A 26751-nucleotide genomic window follows, 5' to 3' on the forward strand; every position below is an offset into this window, starting at 1 on the left:
ACAGTACCGATGCATAAGGTCAATTCCCAAAAGAAAGAATGCTGAGATATCGACCTGAGGGTTTAAAGGCTCAATTATGACGTGTGAGTTACATGTTTATCTTACTGCAGTCATCAGAACATGTTCCACCCTAGCCTTTCAGGTGCCCCCTTCCCACGTTCTCCTGGGCCCTCATTACAGCCACATGGCTGATTCCATTAGCTAACTCAATTTTAGGTGCAAACTTCCATTTGCGTCCAAAACAGAATTCCCAAGCTGGCAATATTTGGCCATGTACAAATTGCACATGGGCCTTTTGCCGAAGTACACACTATGTACTCTGCACTATTACCTATGGCTTAGACCTGAGCTTACTCGCAGGCCTATAGGTGACCGATACACACTCTCACTTGCAGAGACAGGCACTATTATATCCCGGGATTCTCTGCCCTCTTCTTAAGCTCAACATCAACCAGGCAGCATCTGATTGACAGTTGATTTTATCGTCGCAATTTTCACCAAACTTCTCACATTGTAGGACACACCATTCCCTGTCCTACTGTTCTCAATCAGTAAATGTATTAAAAAGATGTCCTACAAAGAGACCTCTTGTGCGGCCCGCCAGGCGTTGCAGCGCCAGCCTGGTGAGGAGCACTGCCCAATGATGAAGCATGTCACCTTTGGGTGAGTGAGGGTAACTGTTCCTAAAAGGCTCATGCTTCCCAGGGTACCTGCATTCAGCTAGGGATAATTTCTCCGGGGCTGAATCTCCTCGGAAATGTATACTGTGATTTGACTCTGCACTATTAGCCCACACGTTGCCAGTAGGCACAACCTGGTGAGAATCATATTGGCAAATGGGGCAGATTCCAATTTGCGCTCCCTGGCATGTATTCCTGAGAGTGCACATTGCAAAAAATGAGTTGGTAAATTCCATCCGATTTTGAATTCCTTTTCAGTTGCAAACAAGAGACAATCCATTACTTGCTATCAGCTCCTTAATTTAAGAAATTGCAGAATGTAGGCTTACTTTTCTGAGCAGTGACTAAATATGCTGTGTGGTAAAAGTATTTACTATTTATCATAAGTATTATCTTGCAGGAAGCAGATATTGCCAAGTGAACCATAGTGAAATATGTGAATTTGCTGCATCAATAAATGAAATAATCAACATGCACCATAAGTTACTTCTTTTTTTAAACACGGTGATACAGATGTCACACAAACACGGAGTTGCTGTACAATGACATGCTCCCACTGATTTGTACACACAACCACTGAGCTGGTGCTGCAATGCAGTGCTTAATTTGTAAATAAATATACGCCAGGTCTGTGATCAAGAGGCCCCTGCAGCTTGCACCACCCATTACCCCGCCCAGCGCTGCCCGTGACAGTACAACACACCAGGCCCGGCTCCAGGAATTTTTGTTTGGGTGGGCCAGGGGCGCATTTGGGTGGGCCACTGCGGGCTCAATGTGTCGCTTCTGGAGGTAGCCTACAAATAAAAAAAACTGTACTCCTACGTGTGATAGAAGGGGATAACAGGAGATTCAGGGCCCTCCATTATTTTCCAAATCTCTTTCTAATCGTTAACACTCTCAAAAAGTGTTTTGATCCCATGTAAGGTCCTTTTGATGGGCAGAGGAGGTTTCTGAGGTGGGAGTATCAGGCAAGTAACACCACTCAGCCTGCCTCGTTGCCAGCCTTCAGAGAGAATCTCTCTTCATTATTACCTCCATCTGACCCCAGACTCTGCAGTACACTCCCATCCAGGCCTGATCATCAATTTTCTACAATCTCTCTACCGTGCACCTTAACTCACAGCTAACCTTGGTCCCCAGCCCCATATCAGGCACCACCTGGTTTCATTCTCCATAATCCCACTAAAAAGATTTGTAAAATCACCTTCAAACTGAAAACCCTGAATATAAGAGTAAATATAATTAGCACACACTTTAAACTATGTTACACAGTGGCCCTAATGACCCAACTGCTAATTAAATAAGCAAAAACATTCCAGGGTCTATTATAGCGCCGGTGCAAAAGTATTTATTGGTGTCCCACCACTGACCTCTTACTCGATAGACAACTTTACTACCACCCTCCAACAGTGCACTTCATCTCTCCTTAGCCCCTTTCAGTCATGACCTCCTCATCAGACTCCCTCCCTACCTGCCCCCCACCAGTGTCCCTCATCACTCCAAAGCCCCTCCCCATGACCACCTCCTCAGACTCCCACACAAATACCCTCCACCAGTGCCCCTCATCGCTCCATAACCCCTCCCCCCATTGACCTCCTCCTGAGTCCCTCACTGCCATCCTCCACCAGTGTCCCTCATCGCACCAAAGCACCTCCCCCATGACCTCATCGGATTCCCTCATTGCCACCCTCCTCCCAGACTCCCCCACTACCACCCCCCACCAGTGCCCCTCATCTCTCCGTAGCTCCTCCCCATGACCTCCCCCTCCTTGGATTCCCTCATTGCCATCCTCCAACACTGGCCTTCCTCTCTCCGTAGCCTCTTCCCCTCATGACCTCCTCCTCAGACTCCCTCCCTACCACCCTCCACCAGTGCCCGTCAGCGCTCCATAGCCCCTCCCCATTACCTCCTCCTCAGACTCCCTCCCTACCACCCTTCACCAGTGCCCCTCATCACTCCAAAGCTCCTCTGCCTCATGACCTCCTCCTAAGACTCCCTCCCTACCACCCTCCACCAGTGCCCATCACTCCAAAGCAACCCCCCTCATGACCGCCTCCACAGAGTCCCTCCCTACCACCCTCCACCAGTGCCCATCATCACTCCAAGCAACACCCCCTCATGATCTCCTCCTCAGACTCCCTTCCTACCCCTCCACCAGTGCCCCTCATCACTCCAAAGCAACTCCCCCTTATGACCTCCTCCTCAGAATCCCTTCCTACCACCCTCCACCAGTGCCTCTCATCACTCCAAAGCCCCTCCCCCATGACCTCCTCTTCAGACTCCCTCACAAACAACCTCCACCAGTGCCTTCCATCTCTCCGTATCTCCACCCCTCATGATGCCCCCTCGGATTCCCTCATTGCCACCCTCCAACAGAGCCCATCATCACTCCATAGCCCCTCTCTCATATGCATTTTATTTCTTGTATAGCGCTACTCGTAGTGTAGGGTATCACAGTACTGTACATCACACACACATTATGCAGCCACAATGATTCATAAAAGTATCCAAATCAGCCTATAGGGAATGTCACATAAGCTAATGAAGATTACCAGGTGTAGGAATCACATCTCATCCATGCTGCTGGGCAATATGTATTAAGAGGGTTGGGTCTGGAGAACCACGAACAAAGGATTTAAAGCATACCCCAGTGGTTGGCTGTACTGATTAGAAATTATATCTGCCCAAACTCTGTATTGCAACATTAGAATAATGAAATACTGGGAAAATTCGAACTAACTAGCAATACAAAAAAAAATCTAATTATACCATTCTGGTTTGTATACACGTCTTTGATCACACTGTCCTATCTCTGTGACAAAGGCAGTAACCCACTGAGCTATCCACGTTAACTACAGTTCTATTGCATTTAAATACTACAAACCAAAAAAAGAACGCTCTCCAGCAAGATCAACAATCCCCAAGGTTATTTGGACATTTAGTTGTCGTGCATCCTTGCAGAAACACTCATGAATGATACCAACGATTTAAACACACGATGTAAATGAAAATGAAATACACACGGCGTTCTAAGTATGTCTTTCTCACAGATTTAAAAAACATAATAGCCACACATTCTCTTAACTGCTCCTTACGAACTCTGTCACAGCCGGATCGGATACACAAACAGCTCAAGGGGTCAGGAAGGTCAGGAAAACGAAACGGCAAAACAAACTCCTCTTTACCAGCAGAAAATAATTAATTATCCACAAATCCAGTTCCAACGAAAGGCTTTGTCCCCTTCGCAGTGCCCCTAATGTACCTGCACGAGTCGGCGGGGACACAGCCCACCTGCCTAATAGGAGACGCGTGATTGGGGGTGCGAGCCCAGGCCCAATCACGCAACTCCTAAAGAAAGATAACGTTCGAAGAACGTTTTAACTTGCAGTGGCCATATTCTGCTGGCCTTGCTGACGTCACTGCCAGGGCCAAAGTTTATGTTTGGGTGGGCCAGGCCAAAGTTTGGGTGGGCCCGGCCCACCCGGCCCACCCTCTAGAACCGGGCCTGCAACACACACCTACGAACATCAACTTCCCTCAAGTGTGGCACTTCAGACTATTTCAGGCCCCCAAAGCTATAAGATGCAACTCTTGTTGTGCTCATTTCTAAAACACACAAACGGCGTACCTATGTGGCATACTATCATAAGACCTGGTGTTGGCAATTAAGTGCCGGTGCTAAGCACCGGAAACCATCAGCTCAAATTATGCACTGGTGCAATGGTGGACTCAATCTAAGCTTTCTAAAAACAGAGTGATTCTTTGGAGCAGCAGACATGCTATTGGTGCCCGACTAATAGCATGTCTGCTGCTCACAGCAACACAGCCAGTCTGCTGGAGTCAGTCTCCTTACAAGTGAGGTTACTACTAAATGCAAGGGTGGAGCTCCAGGGGCGGTGTTTGAGGTGTTGCACCCTCCTTAAAAAATAATTTCTTAGCAAATAGTTGGGTACACGTGCTTTCAGTAGGGTACTGTGAAGTGTCTGTCGAAGTTCACCTGGGATGTTTACATGTTCACACTGACAAAAAAAACACACACACTCGTCCCTGGTTTGAAGGCCGTCAAATTGCTGATTAGTGTGCAAAACATTGTGTTTTAAGTACCTCTAACAATCCACACGCCTCGCGCCCCCCCGCCCCCATGTGCTGCTTCTCATATAATGTATTTTATTTAACAAGATATGCCAGCGAGATTTTTGAGGAATCTGAAGCTCACACCCCCTCCTTCCCCCAATGTTATGTGGTCTTCAAAACGTGCCCTGATAGAGCCCGCATGTCCCAAAACTGTGCTTGGAAAACAAACAACCGCAAACCGGGGTTTAAATAACTAGCGTTCTTCACTTTAAGAAGAGAGAGACATTAAGTGAAATGAAGTAGGCGTTCCAGTTTCACATGTACATTTGATAGCCGGAGAGACTGCCATGAAAAACATCCTCTTCAGCCTTTATGAGGGTTCGCTCCCTGCGGCATGGAATTTACAGTGCCTTTTCAGAAGGATTTGAGCTCTTTCTACTCGAGGATGTCAATTAGAAGCAGCCAGGGGTCGCACAGCCTGCCTCCAATTTATTACGCCTGGCGCAGCTCTTGCGCCCCCCTAGTCTCAGGAACTGAAAGTAAACATGGCCTTCCCCTTCGCTAACCACTTAAAAGCAAAAGGAAGCGGCTGGTGGCCTACGGGTGAGACAAAGAGTCAACCTGTGACGTCACTCGTACTGAAAGGGTGTGAGATGTCACTTTTGCTACTCCTCGCATTTTTGTAAATTGACAAACATTTTACACCGCTGCAGCTATCACTGGCACCAAAAGGGGGGCTTGTGAACTACACAATTACTCACGTCTGTTTAACAACATCAATTCTATATCATCAAATATGAACAGTGAGTAAACACCTAATCATTTCCAGAGCACGGTGATATCAGCATACAATATAAAACCTTTCTATGAAGATTACTCTGACTCCATAGCATGCACAATTAGATTCCATAGATTACGTTTAATCCTTCATGTATGTGGCATCATCATTCAAGGCCTCGTTTATGCTCAGGTGCAAACATGTCTTTGAGTTATTCACAGGGTGAAAATATTCATAATCATGGGTCAGAAAAGGTGCCGTGTGGTTTTTCTGCACTTCTCTTTCTGAAGATTAGTTGAGTAGCCTTGCATGGGGTTTCAGTGGCACTGCACCACCAATACCTACAACAGGCTCAAGTTTACCAAACTTGGTGTAGTTAAAGATGTATTGGCCACACCCTTAGTTTAATTAGGCCTCACCCCAAAGATTCTGAGTTATACTTCATGGCCGCAGCCCCAATAAAGGACATCCACCTTAGTCATCCCACTTGAAGTTCTACGTTATTGTGTGGGATTTGTTTGAAACCTCTATAAGCCTTAGAGCTGTATATGTGTGACTTGTGAACCCTGGAGCAGTCTCCCAGGTCTTAATTTGTAAAACAATAAGTGCCAGGGCCCTCATCAGGAGGCTACTGCAACTCGCACTAGCCATTGCCCCTGCCAGTGCTTCCAACAACAGTACCAACACAACTTCTAACAATCACAAACCTACAAGTGTGACAATTCAGACTCAGCCAGGCCCAAAGCTACAAGAATAGCTGGAACGCAAGGTATTAGTCATTTGTAATGTCTTTTAAATTAATAAACAACTGATGTTGTGCTCATCTCTAAATCATACAAACAGCGCCACCATGTGCCAGACAGACATAAGTGCTGGTGTTGACAATTAAATGCTGGTGCTGAGCACCACAAACCACCAGCACATATTAAGCACTGCAGTCTCCTATCATCGCTTGTACCATCTACTGTCTCACTAAGCAAATATTTAGTAGATCATGAGTTGTATGCAGCGGTGTCAAGCTCCAGTTCTTAAGGATTAGAGTGATGCTCCCTTTTCGGATACCCAATAAAAATACATTCGCATACAATTAATCTTAGAAGGAGTCATTCACAGAGCCAGTGGTGGCCCTGAAAGTTGCTCACTACATAAACATAATGTGCAGCATAATGTCCAAAGTACTGGGCATCAAAGGGACACTTGCAGGGTCATGGCGGCATGGCTGTGGCTAGATCTTCTTGTCATTATGCACAGTAATTGAGGTGGGCGGTCATCGATGGTAAAAGCATTTGGAAAGCATTATCATGTAAGCATCACAAGTGGAGGTGCATTCATGTTTTCAAAAACATTCTAAGATTTTTTTTAGAACAATTGATTTTCTTGGCTCTAAACCTAATTCCTTTAACCTCTGTCCCATATAGGTAATTACACCCCCTTAACTAATTACTGGAATATTATTTTTTGTAATCAACATCTTTTTAAAGCTAGACTATTCAGTGCAATAATGTTAAATATTTAGGTTTAAATCACTATTCTAAATGATATTGTCCTTATAAGGGCACATTGACATTTTGGCAGTGGCTCCTGGTCTACTGATGAGGACCAGAAGCAGAGCCATGGAGAAGGATTAATTACAGGGCACGTGTAATATAAGTGGGGTCCCTCCTATGAACATAGGGCACCTCCACCCACTTCCGCCCTCCTCTCTCTGCTACTATGGAGATGAAACGAGGCGTCTGTTCCCAGGGTTCACCGGGCGCCTTGGCCTCACACGACTGGACGAGGTCATAGAGCAGCATTACAGGGAGACGACCAATCACAGACCTTCTCCATAGCTGGTGGTGATAAACACTGCACACAAATTGTCACCAGGCACTTGAATAATAGGCGATATTAGTAATCAGCTCGAAGATAGTCCTTACAATAATATTGAACCGATGAAAGTCTTAAGTGGTCTCTGACCGGATTTAAACCTTTTGGCATATACGTCTCAGGCGCGTGTTTGCTTACAGTGCTGTCTCGTCAGCACAGCCCTTCTAAACTTGAGACTGCTGCCTGATTATGAAGATTATTAAGATTATGAAACTATGCATAATTTTAACAGTATGCTCTTGTGGGTTATGAGATTGAAATTCTTGGAATTGGTTTTGGCTTCCATATATTTCTAATCTCCTCCCGGCGACTGCAAAGGGTAACACAGATGTGACTGGTTTATATACATTCCTAATTCAATTCTCGATACCCAGAGAGCATCTCGGTGCAGTGTATATTTTGCTGAAAGCAGCAAGCTCAGCATTTGTGTTATGCATTAGATCTGCTCTCCTTTCAGAAGAAGCAGCCATGCATAATGCTCCAGGCACTGGAACAATGCTTTGAGGGCCACCATTTGAGGGCACTCCTCTTCAGCTTGTCGACATGAAGAAAGTTTAGATCTGCTTGAATGATGATCATTTTATTTTTGGGTATATTATTTTATATAACATAAACTTTTATAATTAGCATGGCCTTGTAGTGTTTTTTGCTACCTGTAAGAGCATCTAACAGTTCTGGGCGAGGTCACTAGAACCAGTAATGGGGCTCTGTCAGGAGGCAGCTTGCACCAGCCCATTTCTCCTGTGAGCGCCCCCTAAAACTCAACCAACTACTAATCATGAAAGTGGGAAGAGGATGTGGCATAATGGCCAGAGCCGACTGCTTCAGGGCTGGGGTACCAGGTTCGAGTATCGGTGTGGGCTCAACATCCTGCGATTTGGGGCAAATCACTTAATCTCCCCGTGCCTACCATAAATGAATGTGTACTTAACATGTGCTCATGAAAAGCGCCAGTGTTGATGATTAAGCGCTGGTGCTCAGCACCGGAAACCACCGGCTCAAATTAAGCACTGAGCTATACATTACTCTTTATAGTGTGGCTGCTCAGTTTGGAAGCTTCCTTGACAATGATGTACCTTTGATGCAGTGTTGTACACACCAGGGTGTGCTATATTTGAGTTACCTTTTTCTGAATGGTTAATATGTGAATTGATGAGATGTTATCAATGTGTTTTTGAGGTGGCAACCTCCTAGCCAACTACACAGCATACAGTTTTGAACTGGAGGAGACCGAGGCTGCACTAATTGCAAATTTAACCAAAACCAAACACTCAGAGAGCTTTTAGAATAGCCTTATAATATGTGTATACTGCCAGGCCGATGTCATGACAGGCAATATTCTGGGTGAGGTATATAACCTCTGTAATAAGTTTAATATCAGCCCTAATGCTATGGAGGCAACAGTCTGGGTGAGGTATATGACCTCTACAACAAGTTTAACATCAGTCCCAATGCTTTGGAGGCAATAGACTGGAGTGATGTGTATTGCCTATACAGTATATATAATGCTACACTTCATGCGTTACAGGCAATAGTCTGAGTGAGGTATATTACCTCTAGAACAAGTTTAATATCAGACTCAATGCTATGGAGGCAATAAGTATGGGGTGAGGTATATTACCTATACATTATATATAACGCCACACCATGCATGACAGGCAATAGTCTGGGTGAGGTATAGTCCCTCTACAACAAGTTTAAAATCACCCCCAATTCTATGGAGGCAGTAGCCTGGGGTGAGGTATATTACCTCTACAACAAGTTTAATACCAGACTTAATGCTATGGAGGGAATAGACTGGGGTGAGGTGTATTACCTATACGGTGTATATAATGCCACACTTCATGCATTACAGGCAATAGTCTGGGGTGAGGTATATTACCTCTACAATAAGTTTAAAATCAGACCCAATGCTATGGAGGCATTAGTCAGGGGTGAGGTGTATTACCTATACAGTATATATAATACCAGACTTAATGCATTACAGGCAATAGTCTGGGGTGAAGTATATTACCTCTACAACAAGTTTAATATCAGACCCAATGCTATGGTGGCAATAGCCTGGGGCGAGGTGCATTACATATACAGGTTATATAATGCGAGACCTAATGCATTACATGCAATATCCTGGGATGAGGTGAGCTATTTTAAATGTCCCTCAGCACTGTCTAGCATCCCCAGGAAAGAAAGAAGTTTTTCTTATGAGGTGTTTGTCTAAATTAAAATGCAAACAATGTTAAAAAAAACCTAGAATGTGCACACCCTTCAGACAGCACATTTTGTGTCTCTTTCTTATGGTACACACTTGCCAAACGTTCAGATCAGTCAAACTCCAGTTGATCACACAGTTCTGACCCCTGACGACGTTTTATGTTATGTTTGCCTTATCAGCATTTGCATAGAGCATATAGAACAGTTGTCTGACGCTTTAGTGCCTTCGGGCTCTGCACCCACTCACATGCTATTGTGGGTTATTTATTGACTGCTTGTGTTTGTAGTAGCGGCTCCTACCGGGCAGTAGTGGTGAGGCGCGGGGAGGCAGGGGCAAATGCAAAAAAAAACACTTACCTTGACAGCCGTTGCTTTTCTCCATTACCTCCTCGTCAGCCCTCCCCGTCCCAGTCCTTACTAATGAGCATAGCTCCTCCCACCAGAAACTCCCAAGCAACTAAAAACCCATCCCTTCCCTCCAGGCCACACCCACACCCTAAGGCATATAATCATGTGACCCGCCCATCCACATCCTGTTTGTTTTTTCTGCGGAATTCATTTCCTGGCAACTTCGTCGTGGGGGTACTGGACCATGCCTCCTTTCGGGTGAGTGTGAAACGGCCTGCTGGGCGGCCGTTTGTTCCCCTGTTGTACCTGTTTTGTCATGTACTTTTGAGTCCCTGCTTTAGCGGGACCGTGGGGTTGGGGGGCCTTGACTGCCTGGTGTGGGGTGGTGTCTGCCTGCTGCGGCCTCCCCTCTTCCGGGTATGTTCCCTGCCCTAGCGGGTACACCCGGGGAGGGAGGGGGGGGGGGGGGGGGGGGGTGTTGGGCGCGGCTAGCTTCTCTGCTCGCCAGTGGCGTGCCGGTTTGGCTCCTCCTGGGAGGTGTGTTTGGGGGCTCGGTGCTCGTCTCGGGCCCGTGTTTCCCTTTTTTGTTTTTGTTACCTGGGAGGCAGTACACGATGCAGATGTCGTACTGGATGCGCACAGAGCTTTGTATAAAGCGGCCGCGGGAACAGACTCTGCAATTTCCCTGCGGGGAAACGCTTTGTTCATTTAAAGGACGGGGCTCTGTCTACCGGGGCTTCGTGTCCTCTGGCCGCGGGTCGCTCCCTGCCCCTTTTTAGGGGGCGTCGCTTTGGTTCACACAGTGGGCCGTGGTGGCAATGCTGTGCCTGTATGCTTCCTTTGGAATGTCCGGGAGTTCGTGTTCCCGTGTCTGTTTGGAGGCAGGTTGCTTTACATGTGGAAGCTGCTCTCTCTTTCGGTCCTGTTTTGGGTTGCCTGTTCTTTCTAGGGCCCGCCTCGGCGGGTCTTGGGCTCAAACTTCCACGGACCCGATAGTTCTTGCCTCAGTGCCTTTTCCAACCCTTGCCGGTGCGTAGTGCGCTATACATGTGTCCTTATGCATTTAATTGCGTTCCGTTTGTCCTTCAGTTTGGGGGCGCCCTGGTGTTCTGGATATATTGGGCTGCGCCTCATGACACATGCATGGGGCTGGTACTTTTGGGGGTCGGGACTCTATGTGCTGGGGCTGCGTGTCCTTGGTTCCTCCCCTGGCCTCTTTCTCCTGCCGTGGGTCGCTCTCTGCCCTTTTTTGGGGGCATTGCTTTTGTTTAAGGCGGTGTCCTGTGGTGGTAGCGCGACTTGTCTTCCTGCTGGGGCCTCCCCTCTTCCGGGTTGGTTCCCTGCCCTGGCGTGTTCGCCTAGGGTGGGAAGGGTGGGGTGTTGTGCACGGCTGGCTTCTCTGCTCGCCAGTGGCGTGGCGGTCTGGCCTCCTTTCAGGTACGTGTGTGTCGTTCTGATTGGCGACAGTTTTTTTTATTTTTTTTATTCCCCTTAGATGCCTGTTGTTTCGGGTACATTTGTGTTACTGCTTTGGCGGGACCATGGGGTTTGGGGGAGTCCTGGGCTCCCTCTTTCTGTCTTGTTTGGACTGGCCTGCTGGCCTGGGGGGGGGGGTGTGGCATTCCCTGATTGGCCCTTGTGGATCTTGCATTGCTTGGTCTGGGCACTGCTTTCTCTGTTCTGGGCCCCTGTTCGAGATGTGTGGTTTTGGCATGTGTGGGCTCTGCTGTCACGGAGAGGTGGTGGTCGCTGGGTCTTCCGCTGCTCCTTCCTTTGGGCATGGTCAGGTTGCTTCTGCCGCGTGGATCCTGTCTTGGATTGGTTGGGTCTGGGGGGGGGGGGGGGGGGGCGAGCCTTCGTGGTTTTCTGTTCCGTGTTCGGGTCGCTTTTTGGTTCCATAGGCCCTGGGCGGGTGGTCAGTCTGTGGACTTTTTCACCATTCACCTGTTGTTGGGGGCTTGTGGGCCTCCCCTTTCCTCGATCTCTGTGTATGCTGTGCGGGGGGGGGTGTGGGGGATGTTTGGTGGACATGCCTTTCCCCGGTTTCTGGACGATTGGGGTTTCATTTACGGTGGTTCGCTGGGGTATCCTGGCTGGGTAGCGAGTGGATCCCGGTGGCTGGTGTGGCAGATCGGTGCCTGGTGGTGTCCGTGGTTGCGGTTCCTTCTTCTGCTGTGGTCTTGCGGGATGGGGGACCTTGAAGCTGGCTTGTGCTACCTCTGGTTTTGCGGTCCGTGCTGTGTCTTGCCCTGGCTTTTGGGTCGGTCACTTCGTGTGTCTGTCCGTTTTTTCTGTGCTGGTTTGCTGGTTGTGGGTCCCTCTGCCTCTTTTTCCGGGTTGGGTCTGCAGTTGCATTTCTGGGCAGACTTTTTCCTTTGAAACCCTTGGTGCGATGGCGACGGTGGCTGGGTCCTCTGTGTCTGCTCGCTGGGTTTTGCCTTGGAGGACGGTACTGCTTGGGGGACTCCCTTAATGGTGCTTCCCTTCGTGGGCTCTTTACTATTTTGGGATCCGTGGGATTGTGCACCTGCTTTTGGGCGGCGTTTCATTCTTATTTGGTGGCCCTGCCCTTTGGTGGTATGGAATGGGGCCGGGGTGTCCCTTCCTTCCTCTTGTCCCAGGGTCTACGGGGTGCTTCCTCTTCTCCTAGCCCTCCTGGTTGGGCTGGGCTACTGGCTGTGTTCTGTGCTGCCCCTTTTTCCCATTTCTCAGGCACTGTGGCGGGCTCTTTGCTCAGGGCTCGGGTCTCGTTTCTGAGGGGGCGGTGTTGTGTGTGCAAGTGTTTTGGCAGGGTCGGGGGTGTACTCACTCCTGTTTCTGTTCCGGGGCCCTTCTGGGGTCTGCTGTCCGGTGCTGGTTTTGGCAGCTGCACGCTTGTGTCTCCCTCGTTGATCCTTCTAGTTCTCCGGGACACGTTCTTCTTATGCCGGTTCCCGCGGCTTCTTTGCCTACTAGGGGGTTCCGGGTGTTCCCTGCCTTGTTCGGTGGGTTGTTTCTTCCTCTTCTTTCCTTCCGGTTTAGGCCCTTTCAATGGGTGTTTGCTGACCTCCTGCGTCGGTTTGGAATGTGCTGCTGTTCGTGGGGTGGTTTTGGCGCCTCGGTTGGTGGGGTTTTCCTGACGGTGCCCCGCAGACTACGGTGGTGGTTGGGGGCTCGGTCTTCCTCTACTCCCCGGCTGCTCCTTGTTCGGCGGCTGTTTCCTGCTGCTGTGAGGTTTGTCCTTGGGCCCGGTGGCTCTTGTTCCCCCTGGCGTGTCTTGCACTGGGCCTCTTGCGGGGCTGTCCATTTGGGTCCTGTGAGAAGTTGGTTCTCTGACCTGGGTTCTAGTGCTCTGTGGAGTGTTTTGTGCCTCTGCTGTCGCAGGCTCCCGCTGGACGGTGGGTTCATTTCCTGCCTCTGCTTTCTTAGTGTCCCATGGGGGTTTTGTGCCTTTGGCCTTGCTTGCCTGGGTGCACCTGTTCTTGTTTGAAGGATCTGGGGTTCTGCCGTTTCTGGCCTGGTTGGTGCCTGGTTGGGAGGTCGCCTGGGTATGCCGGGTGCTGTTGCGTTCGTGTGGTGCTTTCATGTGGCCCGGGGTGCTGTTGCTGCTCTTGTGCCTCTGGTGGCGCTGGCTCGCTCTGATCTGGGGTTGAATCCTGATTGCCTGTGCTTTCAGTCTGTCCCTTGGTCGGTTCGGTTGGCCTGGCCTCTTTCTGCCTTGGTTCCTCCTGAGGTTCGTGGAGGTCTAGTCGGGCTGTGGGCTGGTGGTGTGTTTGGTCGTCCGCCTTTGTTGTGCTGGGCTGGCTTCACTTGACGGTTCGGCTGTTCGGCCGGGAGGGGGGGGGCGTTTTCTTCCTTGTGGCCCCTTGGACTTTGTAGTCTCCCGGGGGGGTTTTCTTCCCGGGGCGGCTCTCCTGCGTGGGGTGTTTCCCTCCCTGTCCGAGTTATGCCTCTTGCTGTCCAGGTTCAGTGTCTCGTGGTTGGGCCTGTTTTGCTTCTCCGGGGAGTGCCTTGGGTTGAGGTTGTTCTCTGGTTTGGTCAGGCTCTGTCTGCGGGGTGGTTGCCCTGTCCTTCTGTTGTACGGAGGCTTGCTGTGTGCTTTCCCCCGTTTGCGCTGGTTCCGTGGGTCCTGCTGCGGGTTGGACTGGGTCGGGCCTCGTTTGTCCTGGTGGCTCCGGTTTGGTCTGGGTGGCCTTGGCTCCCTCTGTTGTGGTTGGCGGTGGGGCCTTGCTGGTGTTTGCCGGTGGTCCCTTGTTGTTTCCCCTATGTCTCGGGGTGTCTGGTCCACTTGCGGGTTGGCTGTGGTGGGTCTGGACCTCCTGGCTTTAGGGTGTTCTGGCTGAGTTTTTTCTCAGTTCGGGGGCCCTTCGCCTCTCCTGTCCTGTGCCTGTCATGGGGTTTTCTTTCCTGGTTTGCTGTCCGACACAGGGTGTGTCTGCATTGGATTCCGGGGCTTGTCTTGGGTTTCTGGGTGATTAGCTTCGACTTGGGTCGGCCTGTTTCCTCCCTGCGAGCTCTGTGGGCGGATGGTTGGCTTTTCGGGGTTCGGGCGTTGGGCTGGTGCGCCCCTTGGCGTCCGGATGGTTGTGGGGTTGTTTCCTCCTGGCGCCGTTCTTTTGTTCCTTTGCTCCTTGTTGGAGTTTCTGGTTCTGCCTGTTTTCTGTCCTGTACCTCTTACTGGGGTTTGGGTGCTGCTGCTCTGTTTGGCGGTTGTGCGGGCTCTGGCGGTGTGCCTCCTTCCTGCTGTGCCTTTTTTTATGGGGTGGTGTTCCCTTTTTGTTGCCTTTAGGCTGGCTGGTCGTGTTCTGGGGCCTTCTGTGGCTGCTCTCCGTCAGTGGCTGTGTTGGCTGTGCGGCCTGCTGTTGGGCTTGTGGTGTGTTGACGCCTGGGTCGGTTCGAGGTTCCTTGCCTCTGGGGTAGCTGCTCATTGGGCTTGCTTCCGGGATGGGGCTCCCTGGCCGTGTTCTGTGTGGATGCTGCTGGGTGTTCTCCTCGTGCTTTTATGTCCTGTTGTCATTGAGTGATATGTGGGGCTGTGTCTCCTGGGTTTGGGAACGCTGGCTTGCGTTCTGCTCGGGTTGTGTGACTTTCTGCTTGTGCGGCTTGAGTCTGTTTTTCTGCTGTGTGAAGCCGATTCTTGCTTTGGTATCTGCTCATTAGTAAGGACTGGGACGGGGAGGGCTGACGAGGAGGTAATGACCGTTTACTCACCGGTAATATTCATTACTACGAGTCGTAGCCCTCCCCGTCCCAGTCCTGGTTCCCATCCCTCCCTCCCTGTTCGGCTTCTTGTGCTTGGTAGTACAGGATGTGGATGGGCGGGTCACATGATTATATGCCTTAGGGTGTGGGTGTGGCCTGGAGGGAAGGGATGGGTTTTTAGTTGCTTGGGAGTTTCTGGTGGGAGGAGCTATGCTCATTAGTAAGGACTGGGACGGGGAGGGCTACGGCTCGGAGTAATGAATATTACCGGTGAGTAACCGGTCATTCTCGTGCTCTTCAGGTCGATGAACCAGGAAGCACCCAGGCTTCTGATTCCCCTGACCAATCACAATGCTGCAGTGCAGCGTTGTGATAGGTCTGAGCACCTTGGTTCATCGATCAGCCAGGGAATGGGAGGCTGGGCATGTTCTCCACCGGGCTGTACAAAATATTCCTGGTGGAGAACATGCCAAGCACGCATGAGGGGTTTGACCGGCCAGAGACTGCCGGCCTAACCCCTCATGCGCACTTAGGAGAGTGCCAGCACTCCTTCCCCTGCGAGAAGCGCGGCCCCTCCCCGCTCGCACCGGCTTGGCAAAACCGACAATGAAAAATAAAATTATAATAAAACTTTATTATCATTTTATTTTTCTTGTGAGGCGACGCTCCTACGCCTTAGCGGAGGAGCCGCACTGTGTGTTTGTGGTTGGTTAGGGAAGATTGGTTTGTTCAAATTACTACTCGATTACGGTTCTCATATTTTAGTTGCTGGAGGTAGAAGGGGCATATCTAGAATTGGCACTTATGAGAGGAGGACATTGAATCATTCAGGAGTGCGTGTTGCACTGTAACCCTGTGTTAAATCTCCACAACAACCCAGTAAGCCCGGTCACCTCGACTCAGGGCCGTACTGGAAACCAAACTGAGCCCTGACAAAAATGTTCAAGCCAGCCACCCGTTGCAGGACTCTGCAGGGGCGTCGCCTCTGTTATGTCAGAATAGCTTCACCACACTGCTCGAACCAGCAGACACATGTAAAATAAAGTGATAATAAAGCAATTAATAAAACTGCTGTTTTATCATTTTGTTTTACACCGGAGTCGCAGCCGAGTCTTGAGGACGGGCCATACTCTGAGAGACAGCAGCAGTAGGAATGGTGGGTACAGGGCACTGCAAGTGTGCATGTTGGTTTGTCCGGCCGACGGGCGGCAGGCTGCAGCTATGTTTTTTTTTTGTCCCCGTGCCGCCCACCACTTTTCACTGCTAATGGCCGCACTGGGACTCAGCAACGAGAATGGGACAGTGGGGGTCTTTCATGGGTGGATCAGGGTGGCCCATAAAGGGTTAAAAGCAGGTCCCCTAGCCAGCAGCCCACAAGAGTGGCAGAGTGGCCAGTCCAGCCCTCCTGCTAATTGACATAGATTCATTTGAGTTTTTTAAAAAACGGACTGAATGATGGCAGGTTCTGCTCAGATTCGCTAATCAGATTTGTAAATAAGCAGTTTGAAATGTATAATTTGTATGTTTACATGTTTATTGTTATAAATAAATACAAAGCATACCAAGAGTTGTCTTTTGATATGCTGCAGAAACCCCAAAACTCCAAAACACTTCTAATGATGCCTGCGCATCACATGAGCCATTTTTTAGTACGAACATTTTATAAGCTTGAATGTAAACTCCTCCCATGGCCCGAAGCATCTTTGTGAGCAGCATCGGATCACCACAAATGTTGATTTTTTTCATAATTGCATGTTATTTAATGTCATATAAGCGCGCACACATCATCACGCATGCTAGCACCTTCAAAATACGGCCGTGAATAACCCGAAAGAGGTCTGCTTTCAAGTCTTTGGCATTTGTAAAACCTCAGCACAGTATATTTTCATACAATAAATCAATAACTAATACGCCATGCAGGCACATCATCCAACAAGATGTTGCCAAGTGAATGGTGCAACGCTAGTTATTGTTTTTGAAGCAACCGTTTTGACTATAGACCCTTTGTAATGTTTGTAGAAGCAAATTGTAATTATCATGATTAGACATCCTGGCTCCTGCTGCAAAGGCCTTTGGACATGCGGTGCCTATAGAAGAAACTCTCGTAGTGTATTATTATTTTTTGTAACTTGTTTTTATTAAAGTTTTTACAGTTTACAAAGATTTACAGCAAAACTTGCTAACAGTATAACTCTGCTCTAATGCTTCATTGGTAAGCCATGTAATTTTCCAGGAGTCCACAAGCCTACACGACAATCACAGGAGGTGGGTGAGGAGGAGGTGGGCTCAGAGACAATCCCCTACACTCACACACCCTCAGCATTCACACCCCACAAGCAGCAGGTACAACCTCTCCTAGCCCCCGTCACCAGCCGCCACTCACACACTGCCCCCCCCCCCTCCCCATCGACAGATGCACTCTGTGGTCCTCACCGTTCTCTGCCCCACCAGATGTATCCACGCTCCCTCCAGAGGGATCAGGATCTGCACGGCCTCCCTGATCATCCCATGCCAGGCGCAACGGCATTTCACCCCCAGAGCTCTAAGTCACACTCTGCATGTTCATCCACTCTCACCTTTTCAGCCTGCATTGCTCTGCCACAGCTCACTCCCTGAGGTCTGCCAGCCAGTTCGGTGATGGTGGCGTAGGTCTAACACAGTGCATTGCAATACGTCTCCTTGCCAGTACCAGACCCAGTAAGGCAAAGCGATACCTCATCTTCCTCCCCATAGCAAGGGTCAGCAACAGCCCTAGCAAGCAGCTACTCGGGTGCTCATCACCCTGTGCAGGCTGTCTGCCACCTCCGTCCAATACTATCCCAAACTGGGGCATTCCCAGCACCATATGCATGAAGTGTGCCGGAGTCCCACCGCACCTAGGGCACCCACTGGCTCTAGTTGGGAAAATCCGGTGTAGTCGCTGTGGTGTGAGGTAGGCTCAATGGCATTTTGCATTTTTAAGTGATTTGAAGGCACCATATGGGCTTAGCCTAATCCTACCTTCCAAAATGGTTCTGGCATGGAGGATCTCTGAATTCAAACACTGTGCATCCCATTTGCTTAACAAAATGTAGAAGAATGGGCAGATAATTACATCTCTGACTGAGTGTATTTTTATGTTTTTTCTCTTCAGAAACATTCCTAGAAGTATGCCTAGAAAGCTGTGCCAGGTGTACTTTTCCAGGTGCATTAGTGGGAAAGCGATATGACATCGCCAAAGGGTTATTTTGTTCAAGTGCAGGATTATTCATAGCATAGAATTCTGCACATGGGGAACAGAGCTTCCACTTGCAATTAGACACTTTTTAGGTTTCGCCTAAGCAGCACTTGCGCTGTCTCTTGGAGACATGCTGTATTCAAGATATGGGCATGAAGCTCCACCCACTTTCCGCCCATCTTTTTAATTGGCTCCCGTCACTGTCCTTTATAAATGGTGGCTTTTCATTTATCAATAGGCTTAGTAGTCCCTCCTTAGTACTGCCTATTCTCTTCTTGTAACCTACCAAGAGGAAACCCCCTGTTACATGTGTTATTACTCAGTACTTTTTAATTACAGCCTCGGAATACTATTTTCTTATATAGCTTTCGCCTGCTTGCTGTTGAAGGCAGGACACATTATCCTGCAACGCTTTTTTTTTATTTAACCAGCATGGCACGCTGGAATAATGGTGGTGGCGCCTTTCTTTTGTTAGTTGTGATTGCCGAAATGTGGCTGCATGCATTTTTTTTCTGTTCATGTACTTTTGTTTTAATGGTGGCACCCGCCTTAACTTTAAACATCTTAAGCTAAAGCGCGGGAGCTGCAGTTGCTTAAAAAGTACAGAAAAAGAAAAAAATGCGTCGCCATGCCTTTTTTTCTATTTCTTTACTTTTAAACGAATCGCGGCACACAATTTTGAGCTTAAAATGTTTAAATCTAAAGCGTGGGTGCTGCCATTTTAACAAAAGAAAATAAATAGAGGAAAAAAAAGTGTGCTCCCACCATTTTCCATATTTGTTTATTTTGTTGCAATTTTACAATTAAGATATTTAAAGTTAAAGCGCGAGTGCTGCAATTGATTTGCAGTTCAATAACTCTTGCGTTACTGAAAGTTTGAGCTATTGCCGTTGCATTATTATCAGCAACGCCAATAGCTCAGACTTCAGTAATGGGAAACCTCTTGCATTGCAAATGCTTGTTTATTTTTGCTGCAGGGAGACCTTTTTTTCTTAATGGAGAAGGCCCTTCCTCTACACTGATACCAAATATGGGAATAATCTGTTCCACTTCCCGCCCTGGAAGGAGATTTACTTCAACCGTAAATTTATAACCATTTCTAAGGTGGGAAAGAGTTGGATTGGAGTTTGTGATGGGCCAGATACAAAAAGAATTGTGTCCATTTGCAAACTAACAAATCAAGCCAATCCTGGAATGCTTGCTTCCCACTCCATGACTGGGATTAAAGACTGTGGGTTTCTAGACCCTCCTGTCTAAGAAATCTGCAGTAGTAAATCCATTTATGCCTGCGAGGAATTCTTTTGTGAATTCCTCGCAGCCTTGATGGTGATATTTTCAGCCTTAACGCAGGTTACAGACCAAGATACCTTTATGACTAGTGCGCTGTATTGTATTATAGTGTATCATTTGTATAGCGCTTTGAATCACTGTTGCAGCCCTGAAGTGCTCTCCTTGTCAGCTGCGTAGGAGGTTATCCCATTTTATTGCGACTGGTTATATAGGGTTACTTTATAGTGTGAGAGGTGGAGGGGTGCTCTAAATGTGATACTGCAAACATGTATCTATGCAGAGGCATGAAGTGAGGCAGAAGGGTGTGAGGCAGATCGGGCTATGCCTGGGGATATACATTGCCCTCCCCTTGTGCAACATGTGGTTGAAAAGTTACCTTATGGATGAGTCTGCGCCTTCAGAACTCAAAGCGATACAAAAGGGGATGATGCTTGTTTTCGGTCCAGGGAAGACATGGCTTGGCAGTTCGGGCTGGACTGTTCCCATGAGGCACAGGGTCAGACTGATTTGCATATGGCCATGTCTGAACTGGGGTGGCTGAGTGAGCTAAAGAATGGTGATTGATTAAACCCAGATCAGTTGACTGGGGGTGAGTGTTTGATTTCCTCAAAACGCTCCGTCCATCATCCCCTTTTGTATCTTCAGAACTCAAGGCACTTGTGAAGGAACCTTGCATTTGCTCTGGGAGCTAATCATCAGTAGAGAAACATGTCCACATGTATAACTTTATAAGAAAGGAAAGGCAGTGGAATCAACAAGTCATATGGATAGTGGTTGTTAACATATTCAACTTTCTTTCAGGCCTGTGCGCATCGCTGGAAGAATATCTACTATGAGTCAGAACACATCCTCCCTCACGGCTTTTGTACCATCATCCCACCGAACCTGCAGTCCAAGGGGCGGACGCTCATACCGTGCTATGAAGGTAGGATCAGCCTTTCTGGCACACACATGTACACAGTGATATATACACCCCACACACACACGGAGCATGGAGTCCTTGGTGGTCTGACATTGAACACATAACAGATTAATAGCACTCAAATACCCCTCTTCGTGAGTTTTAAGCCTAAGTATGCTAATTTTGTGCATATTTACGGTCCATTTTAAAAATCAACTGTGCTCAGTGGCAGGTGTTGGGGAATTCAAGCTCCACCTCTTTTTTTCTTGTATTTTTTCTTGAGGTTTCCCACTCCCTGACCATAAGCAAAACAAATATAACAACATGTAATGCAAAAGAAGTGTTAATACTAAATTGCATTGTCATATTGACGCATATATATTTAAGGAAGATAGAGCAGAAATGGGAGCTAGAGAAAAAAAGAGTAGAGCAAACATGCTACTTCATGCATAAGATGCTTATGAGTGGAAGGATTTAATGCGGGTTACTTTTATCTATAGTTTTGGTAAGAGCAAGACGGGCTCGTGATAACAGTAGAAGAACTCTGTACAAATGCGGGTAAAATACAAAAAATGCGAACGCCCTATGGAAAAGTGCAAGACTATATCCAACAACAGTTACACCGAGGGTATTGAAATAGTACGTAGTCTTAAAAAGCACAGAAGTTTGTCGGATGGGGGATACGCCCTCATAAACTGTTTGCTCCATCTACTTACAACAGGGTAGCTTGGGGACGGGGCATACTGTCACAAAACAGACATTTATTTATTGTATTTATTCAAACAGTGATAAACTATTGCTTCTCCAACTGTTCTCTGTACAAAAACAGTATTCTCGTGCTGCATAAGTAAATGAATGTATATATCGAAAAGGTCTTGAAAGGGGTTTGGCCACAATATGTACTGAATGAAGCTGTCGCTGTTTCTCACCAAAACAGACCTCTCATTTAAACTTTGCACAGGCCTGTTTTGTATAAGCTAGTGCTATTTTTGGTCTGTGCTTTAGCATCATTTTTACTGTAAGGATGCATAATTCTACTTCCTTTATTTTGCAATATTTGGTGCTGCGTCAGCGTCAGAAATATCATTGTTCGAAGTTTGAGCACAATAGACTGAACATAGTGTTGATGCTACAAATTTGCACTGACACCCACGAAAAGAAGTTGATTAGAACAGCACACATCTTATAAATATCTAACATGTTGCTAAATAGCACCTAGGTGCAAATTAGCACAGACATAAAAACAAAATAATAATAATTTGCCTGGGCAGGATAGCCTGCCTGGCTGGCTTTTCGTCCTTTGTGGCTTAACAGAAAGGCAACTTCTTAATACACTCTATGAGCTCTCAAATACAGTTTTTCAATCTAACCAAACAATTGAAGAGTCACTCCAGTATAGGGCATAAAGGCACACAAGATAACACTGTAGTGCGGACAACGCTCACGTGGTTCTTTGTGTCAGATCCAATACTACAGAAAGAACATATCAGACATGTTGTCTGTATATTTACTTTCTGTGGTCAACGCTGCTTTTACCAAAGTAACAAAAAAAGTCTACCACTCAAAATCTCGTCACTGTGTTACATGCTTTTTGAACAGATAATACTTTCTGTCCCTCTGTTTTGCATTTTGAATTACCAGTCTTGCTGTTACTTTCTTCCACGCGTGATTTTCTGTTGAAAGAACAATAGAATGTGTGTAAATATTAACTGGACAGAAGCCATTTGCCATGATTGACAATTAAGACATTATCGTGCTTTAATCACTTTTAAATCCTGGAGTCTGTTCGCCTTCACTGACAAAGGAGCTTTTGATCAAAACATTTCCAGTTAGGCATTATCACAACTCCCCTGACAGCAACTGATAAGCACGTCCTTCCTGTTCCAGTCTGTGACTTCATTTCCTGTCACGTGACCCAATGCCTTAAATAATATCTGAAGCCCCATCGAGTGTCCATGTCATCTCAGGAGAGAAAGACAAGTCCAAAATGTTTGATATTCTGAAAGAATTCTGTTTTTTTTTAATGCATACTTTTCTTACATGAGAATATTTTTTACTTTTGTCTTCCTGTGAAAACGCACGTCTGTGTCTGTCTGATTTTTTCCCAATAACTAGGGAGATAAACCTGCGTTAAATGAACAATTTGCAGAGTTCCACGTTTTGTGGTGTGCAGGATGTTAGCTAGTATTTTTTAACACACCGGTGTGCACTGTGGAGAGGCTTCCGTGACGATGTAGGTCATGGCCGCTCATGTGGTTAAAGATAGCGATAGGCAGTGAGCAAAGGATTGCTTCTGTGCGTGTTTTCAGCCGGCAGTAAGCATCTTTGTGAGACTGCTTTGCAGTTGTTGCTTTCCCAATCGGCACTGTGTTTCCCTTAATGGCCATTTGATTTCTAATGTTGCTGCTTGCAAATGATGCGTGTGAGAGACCCCTCTGGGGGCCTCTTATGTTCGTCATAACTTCCTAGTGGGACCGCCGTTGTCGGCCAAGACTTTTGGCGGGGCTGTTAAAGCGAAGACGTCTGAGAGGCTGGGGCTGGACGCAGGATCGTGCCAGCGGAAAACCGGCCATTCTGATGACGTGCAGCACGGCCTCCAACTCAGCACGATCACAAGCAAAACCTCTCCCTGCTCCAGTCCAGTGCTAAGGACGTAACTTTTATGGGCTATGAGACTATATGTTGGACGGGCTTTGTGCTTTGACCTTCTCTTCTAGTCGTCACTCTCTTGTAACCAACCCTCTATCATTCAAATAGGTCAGTATTTCCCACCACTTTCTTCGAAACATCCTCTAGGAGGCAGGATACAAACGGTTAATGTTGTCTACATAGATTTTAATACGTGAGGAAAGTCTAACACGGCGCCCGATTATTGCCCTTCATATAGTTCCTCGAGTTTTTTTTTCTTCATTTCCTCATGTTTGTCATTACGCAGTTTTCCCTGCAAAATGACATTATTATTTCTCAGTGCAAGTTGGCACTGAAAGTGGTTGAACTCCTTTCTCGCAATTTTACTTCAAGACCACTTGCCTCGCGAATTTGAAGGATGTTGGAGATCTTTATTTCTCACGACATTTTAAAGGGGAAGCAAAAGTCCTGATTTTAATTGGAAAACACAAATGTAAAAAACTCTGCGTACTCCAGGTAGCAATCATGCATTCGCAAGTATTACGAAAAGTTTACTAGAGAGACATTTTGGTTTTGCACATCCCTTATTCAATGCATGACTACTGCAATCAAGTCTAAAGCCAGTTTCTGAGCTGTCATTGAAATAGTCAATTGTTTCAGAAACTAAAGCATGTAGTTGAGTGTGTAACATCCATGTCATTCAATACAACAGCCATGCTCTAGATCAGAAGCTTGCAATCCAAAAATCTCCCTTGATCTAAACCAATACAATGAGCTAACAGATCACTAAGTTATAGGTGGAGTGTGAAAAATAAAATATCAAGGAACCAAACCCTTATTACGCCTTGAAAATGGAGCAACACCCTTCTACACATAATGCTTGCACATCCATTTCTATAATTCAAAAAAATCTGAATACATCTTTCTTGAACATTTTCAAAAAATATTTCATCCATTATCCATGATTAAAAGAGCACCCATTTGCCACCTCGGAATCCACTTAGATTACATTTACCTTTCTTCTGCTATCATCTGTATTATGCACAAAGTCATATCACCTCTTCCCCAAGTTCTACATACGTTCATTTTTAGGCCTCGCGTAATGACAGCTCCTGTATGCACTGCTGAGAGGTGTATTGTTTACTATATGGGCTTGGAGCCCCCCACCATTGCTTACCATTGAAAGGCATTATTGTCACTTTTTGCTGCCTCCTAATTGGCCAGAGCATGCTGGGAGTCACTTCCTTTTCTGTCTGTGGAACATGGACAACCACAGATTGCTTTATTTTAATAAGTGTCTATCTGCTGCTCGCCCTGTGATTGAGGTACAATTTATTCTTCCCCTCCCACTCCCTTGTCCGTAATGCTTCTTTCCCGTCCCATCCAGTCCCTCCTCCATGTTGCTTCTCTGGTACGATATATGTTGCTCCCTCACCCACTAGCCCTCCCGGTCTAAAAAGCATTTGTAAACAAACCTATTCTCACAGAAGCATCTGCTTTCCAGATAATGCCACTGCACTCCATTCTAAGTCACACAATACCTCTCCACTCCACATAATGTCACTCCACGCCACTCAGTGCCACTCCATTCCACTTCACACAATGAATGAATGACTGCATAAATGAATTTGTAAAGTGTATGTAAAGTGTAAAGTGCGTGGCCACGCAATCAGAGCATCATTGCGCTAACTCACACACCATTCCTCAATTCAACCATCACAAAATAAATCAATCACAAACCAAATAAAAATAAACAAATGTAGAGGACAGAAAGAAAGAAGGCACCATAAGCAGGAACGATTTAAATTAGGCGATGACACAATTCATCCGGGGTCGAAAACTACCATGTTTTTAGGCTCTTCTTAAAGGTGGTTTAATTGAAGAGAACCAGGAAGTTGCCACTATACTTCACTTCACAGCACACAATGCTACTCGTCTCCACTGCACACAATGACACTCCACTCCACGCCACACAATACCACTCCACACAGTGCCACTCAACTCCACTGCACTCAAGGTCACTCCACTCTACTCGACTCCACTTCATGCTGCTCCACTTAACTTCATGCCACATAATGCTACTTCACTCAATACCACTCCACTCTAGTCTACGCGACTCAATGCCACTCCACACCACACAATGCTATTCGTCTTCACTGCACACAGACGCTCCACTCAATTCCACTTCACTCAATACCGGTCTGCTCTACTAAGTGCCACTTCATTCAACTCTACTCCACTTCATGCCTCACAATGCCACTCCACTTACTAACACTCCACTCCACTCTACTCCACACCACACAATGCCACTCTACACCATAAAATCGCACTCCACTCCTCACCATAAAATGCCACTTCACTCCATTCCACTTGACAGTGCCACTCCACTCCATGCCACACAATGTTACTTCACTCCACACAATGCCACTCGACTCAATGCCACACATGCTACTCACTCAACGCCACGCCACCCCACTCCACACAATTCCACTCCATGCTACATATTGGCACTCTACTACACACTACACAATTCCACTCCACTCCAAGCCTCACAATCCCACTCCACACCCCACAATTTCACACCACACAATTTCACAACATCCATGCCACACAATGACACATCACTCCACTCAATATCATTCCACGTCACGCCAAACAATGCAACTCTACTCCACACAATCTCGCTCCATTTCACGACACTCAATATGATTCCACACCATGTCACATAATGCCACTCCATGCCACACAATGCCACTACACGCAATGCCATTCGACTCCATGACACACAGTGCCACTTAACTCCAAACTACACCATGAAACTCTTATCCACTCCATGCCACACAATGCCACTCCAAACAATGCCATTCCACTCAATGACACTTCACTCCACTCCACTAAATGCAACTCCTCTTTTTGTAATTGTATTTATGTACCGCTTACTATTCCTAATGAGGCATTGAAACCCTTTGTGGCATGCCCACTCCTTTCCACTCAATGCCACTCCACTCAAAGCCACTGCATTCCATTCCACTCAATGCCACTCCACTCCACTTTATGTAACACGATGCCACTCCACACCACTCCATGCCACACAGTGCCAATCCACTCCACACAATTCTATGTCACATAATTCCACGTCACTCCACGCCACACAATTCCACTTCATGACACACAATTCCACTCCATGCCACCAAGTTCCACTCCATGTCATACAATTCAACTCCACTCCACATAATACAATTCCACAGCACTCCATTCCACTCCATGCCGCACAATTCCACTCCAATCCATGCTTAAGAATTCCACTCAACTCCTCACTGCTTTAATCCACAAAAGTCCACACCAGTCCATGCCACACAATGCCACTCCACTCAATGCCATTCCATGACACACAGTGTCACTCCACACCACACAATGCCACACATCATACACTGCCACTCCATTCAATGCCACACAATACCACTCCACTCCATGCCACTCCAATCCTTGCAAACAAAGTCAATAGATCTCATATAAGTGAGACCTATTGGCTTTGTTAAAGGTTGCTATTTAACTAGGCGTATGCTCTATAGAT

At 47.2% G+C, this 26751-nt stretch overlaps 1 protein-coding gene across 1 annotated transcript in view; it reads left to right on the plus strand.

Moving 5' to 3' along the window:
* Positions 1-26751, plus strand: part of ITGA9 (integrin subunit alpha 9) — an 885057-nt gene that overhangs the window by 129074 nt on the left and 729232 nt on the right. Inside the window, exon 4 of the mRNA XM_086964777.1 lies at positions 20450-20573. Within this exon, the coding sequence (XP_086820903.1) occupies positions 20450-20573 (124 nt within the window). The remainder of the gene's footprint in view (positions 1-20449; positions 20574-26751) is intronic.

This window comes from Lissotriton vulgaris, chromosome 4_1, assembly GCF_964263255.1.
Source record: "Lissotriton vulgaris chromosome 4_1, aLisVul1.2, whole genome shotgun sequence".
Lineage (NCBI taxonomy): Eukaryota > Metazoa > Chordata > Amphibia > Caudata > Salamandridae > Lissotriton > Lissotriton vulgaris.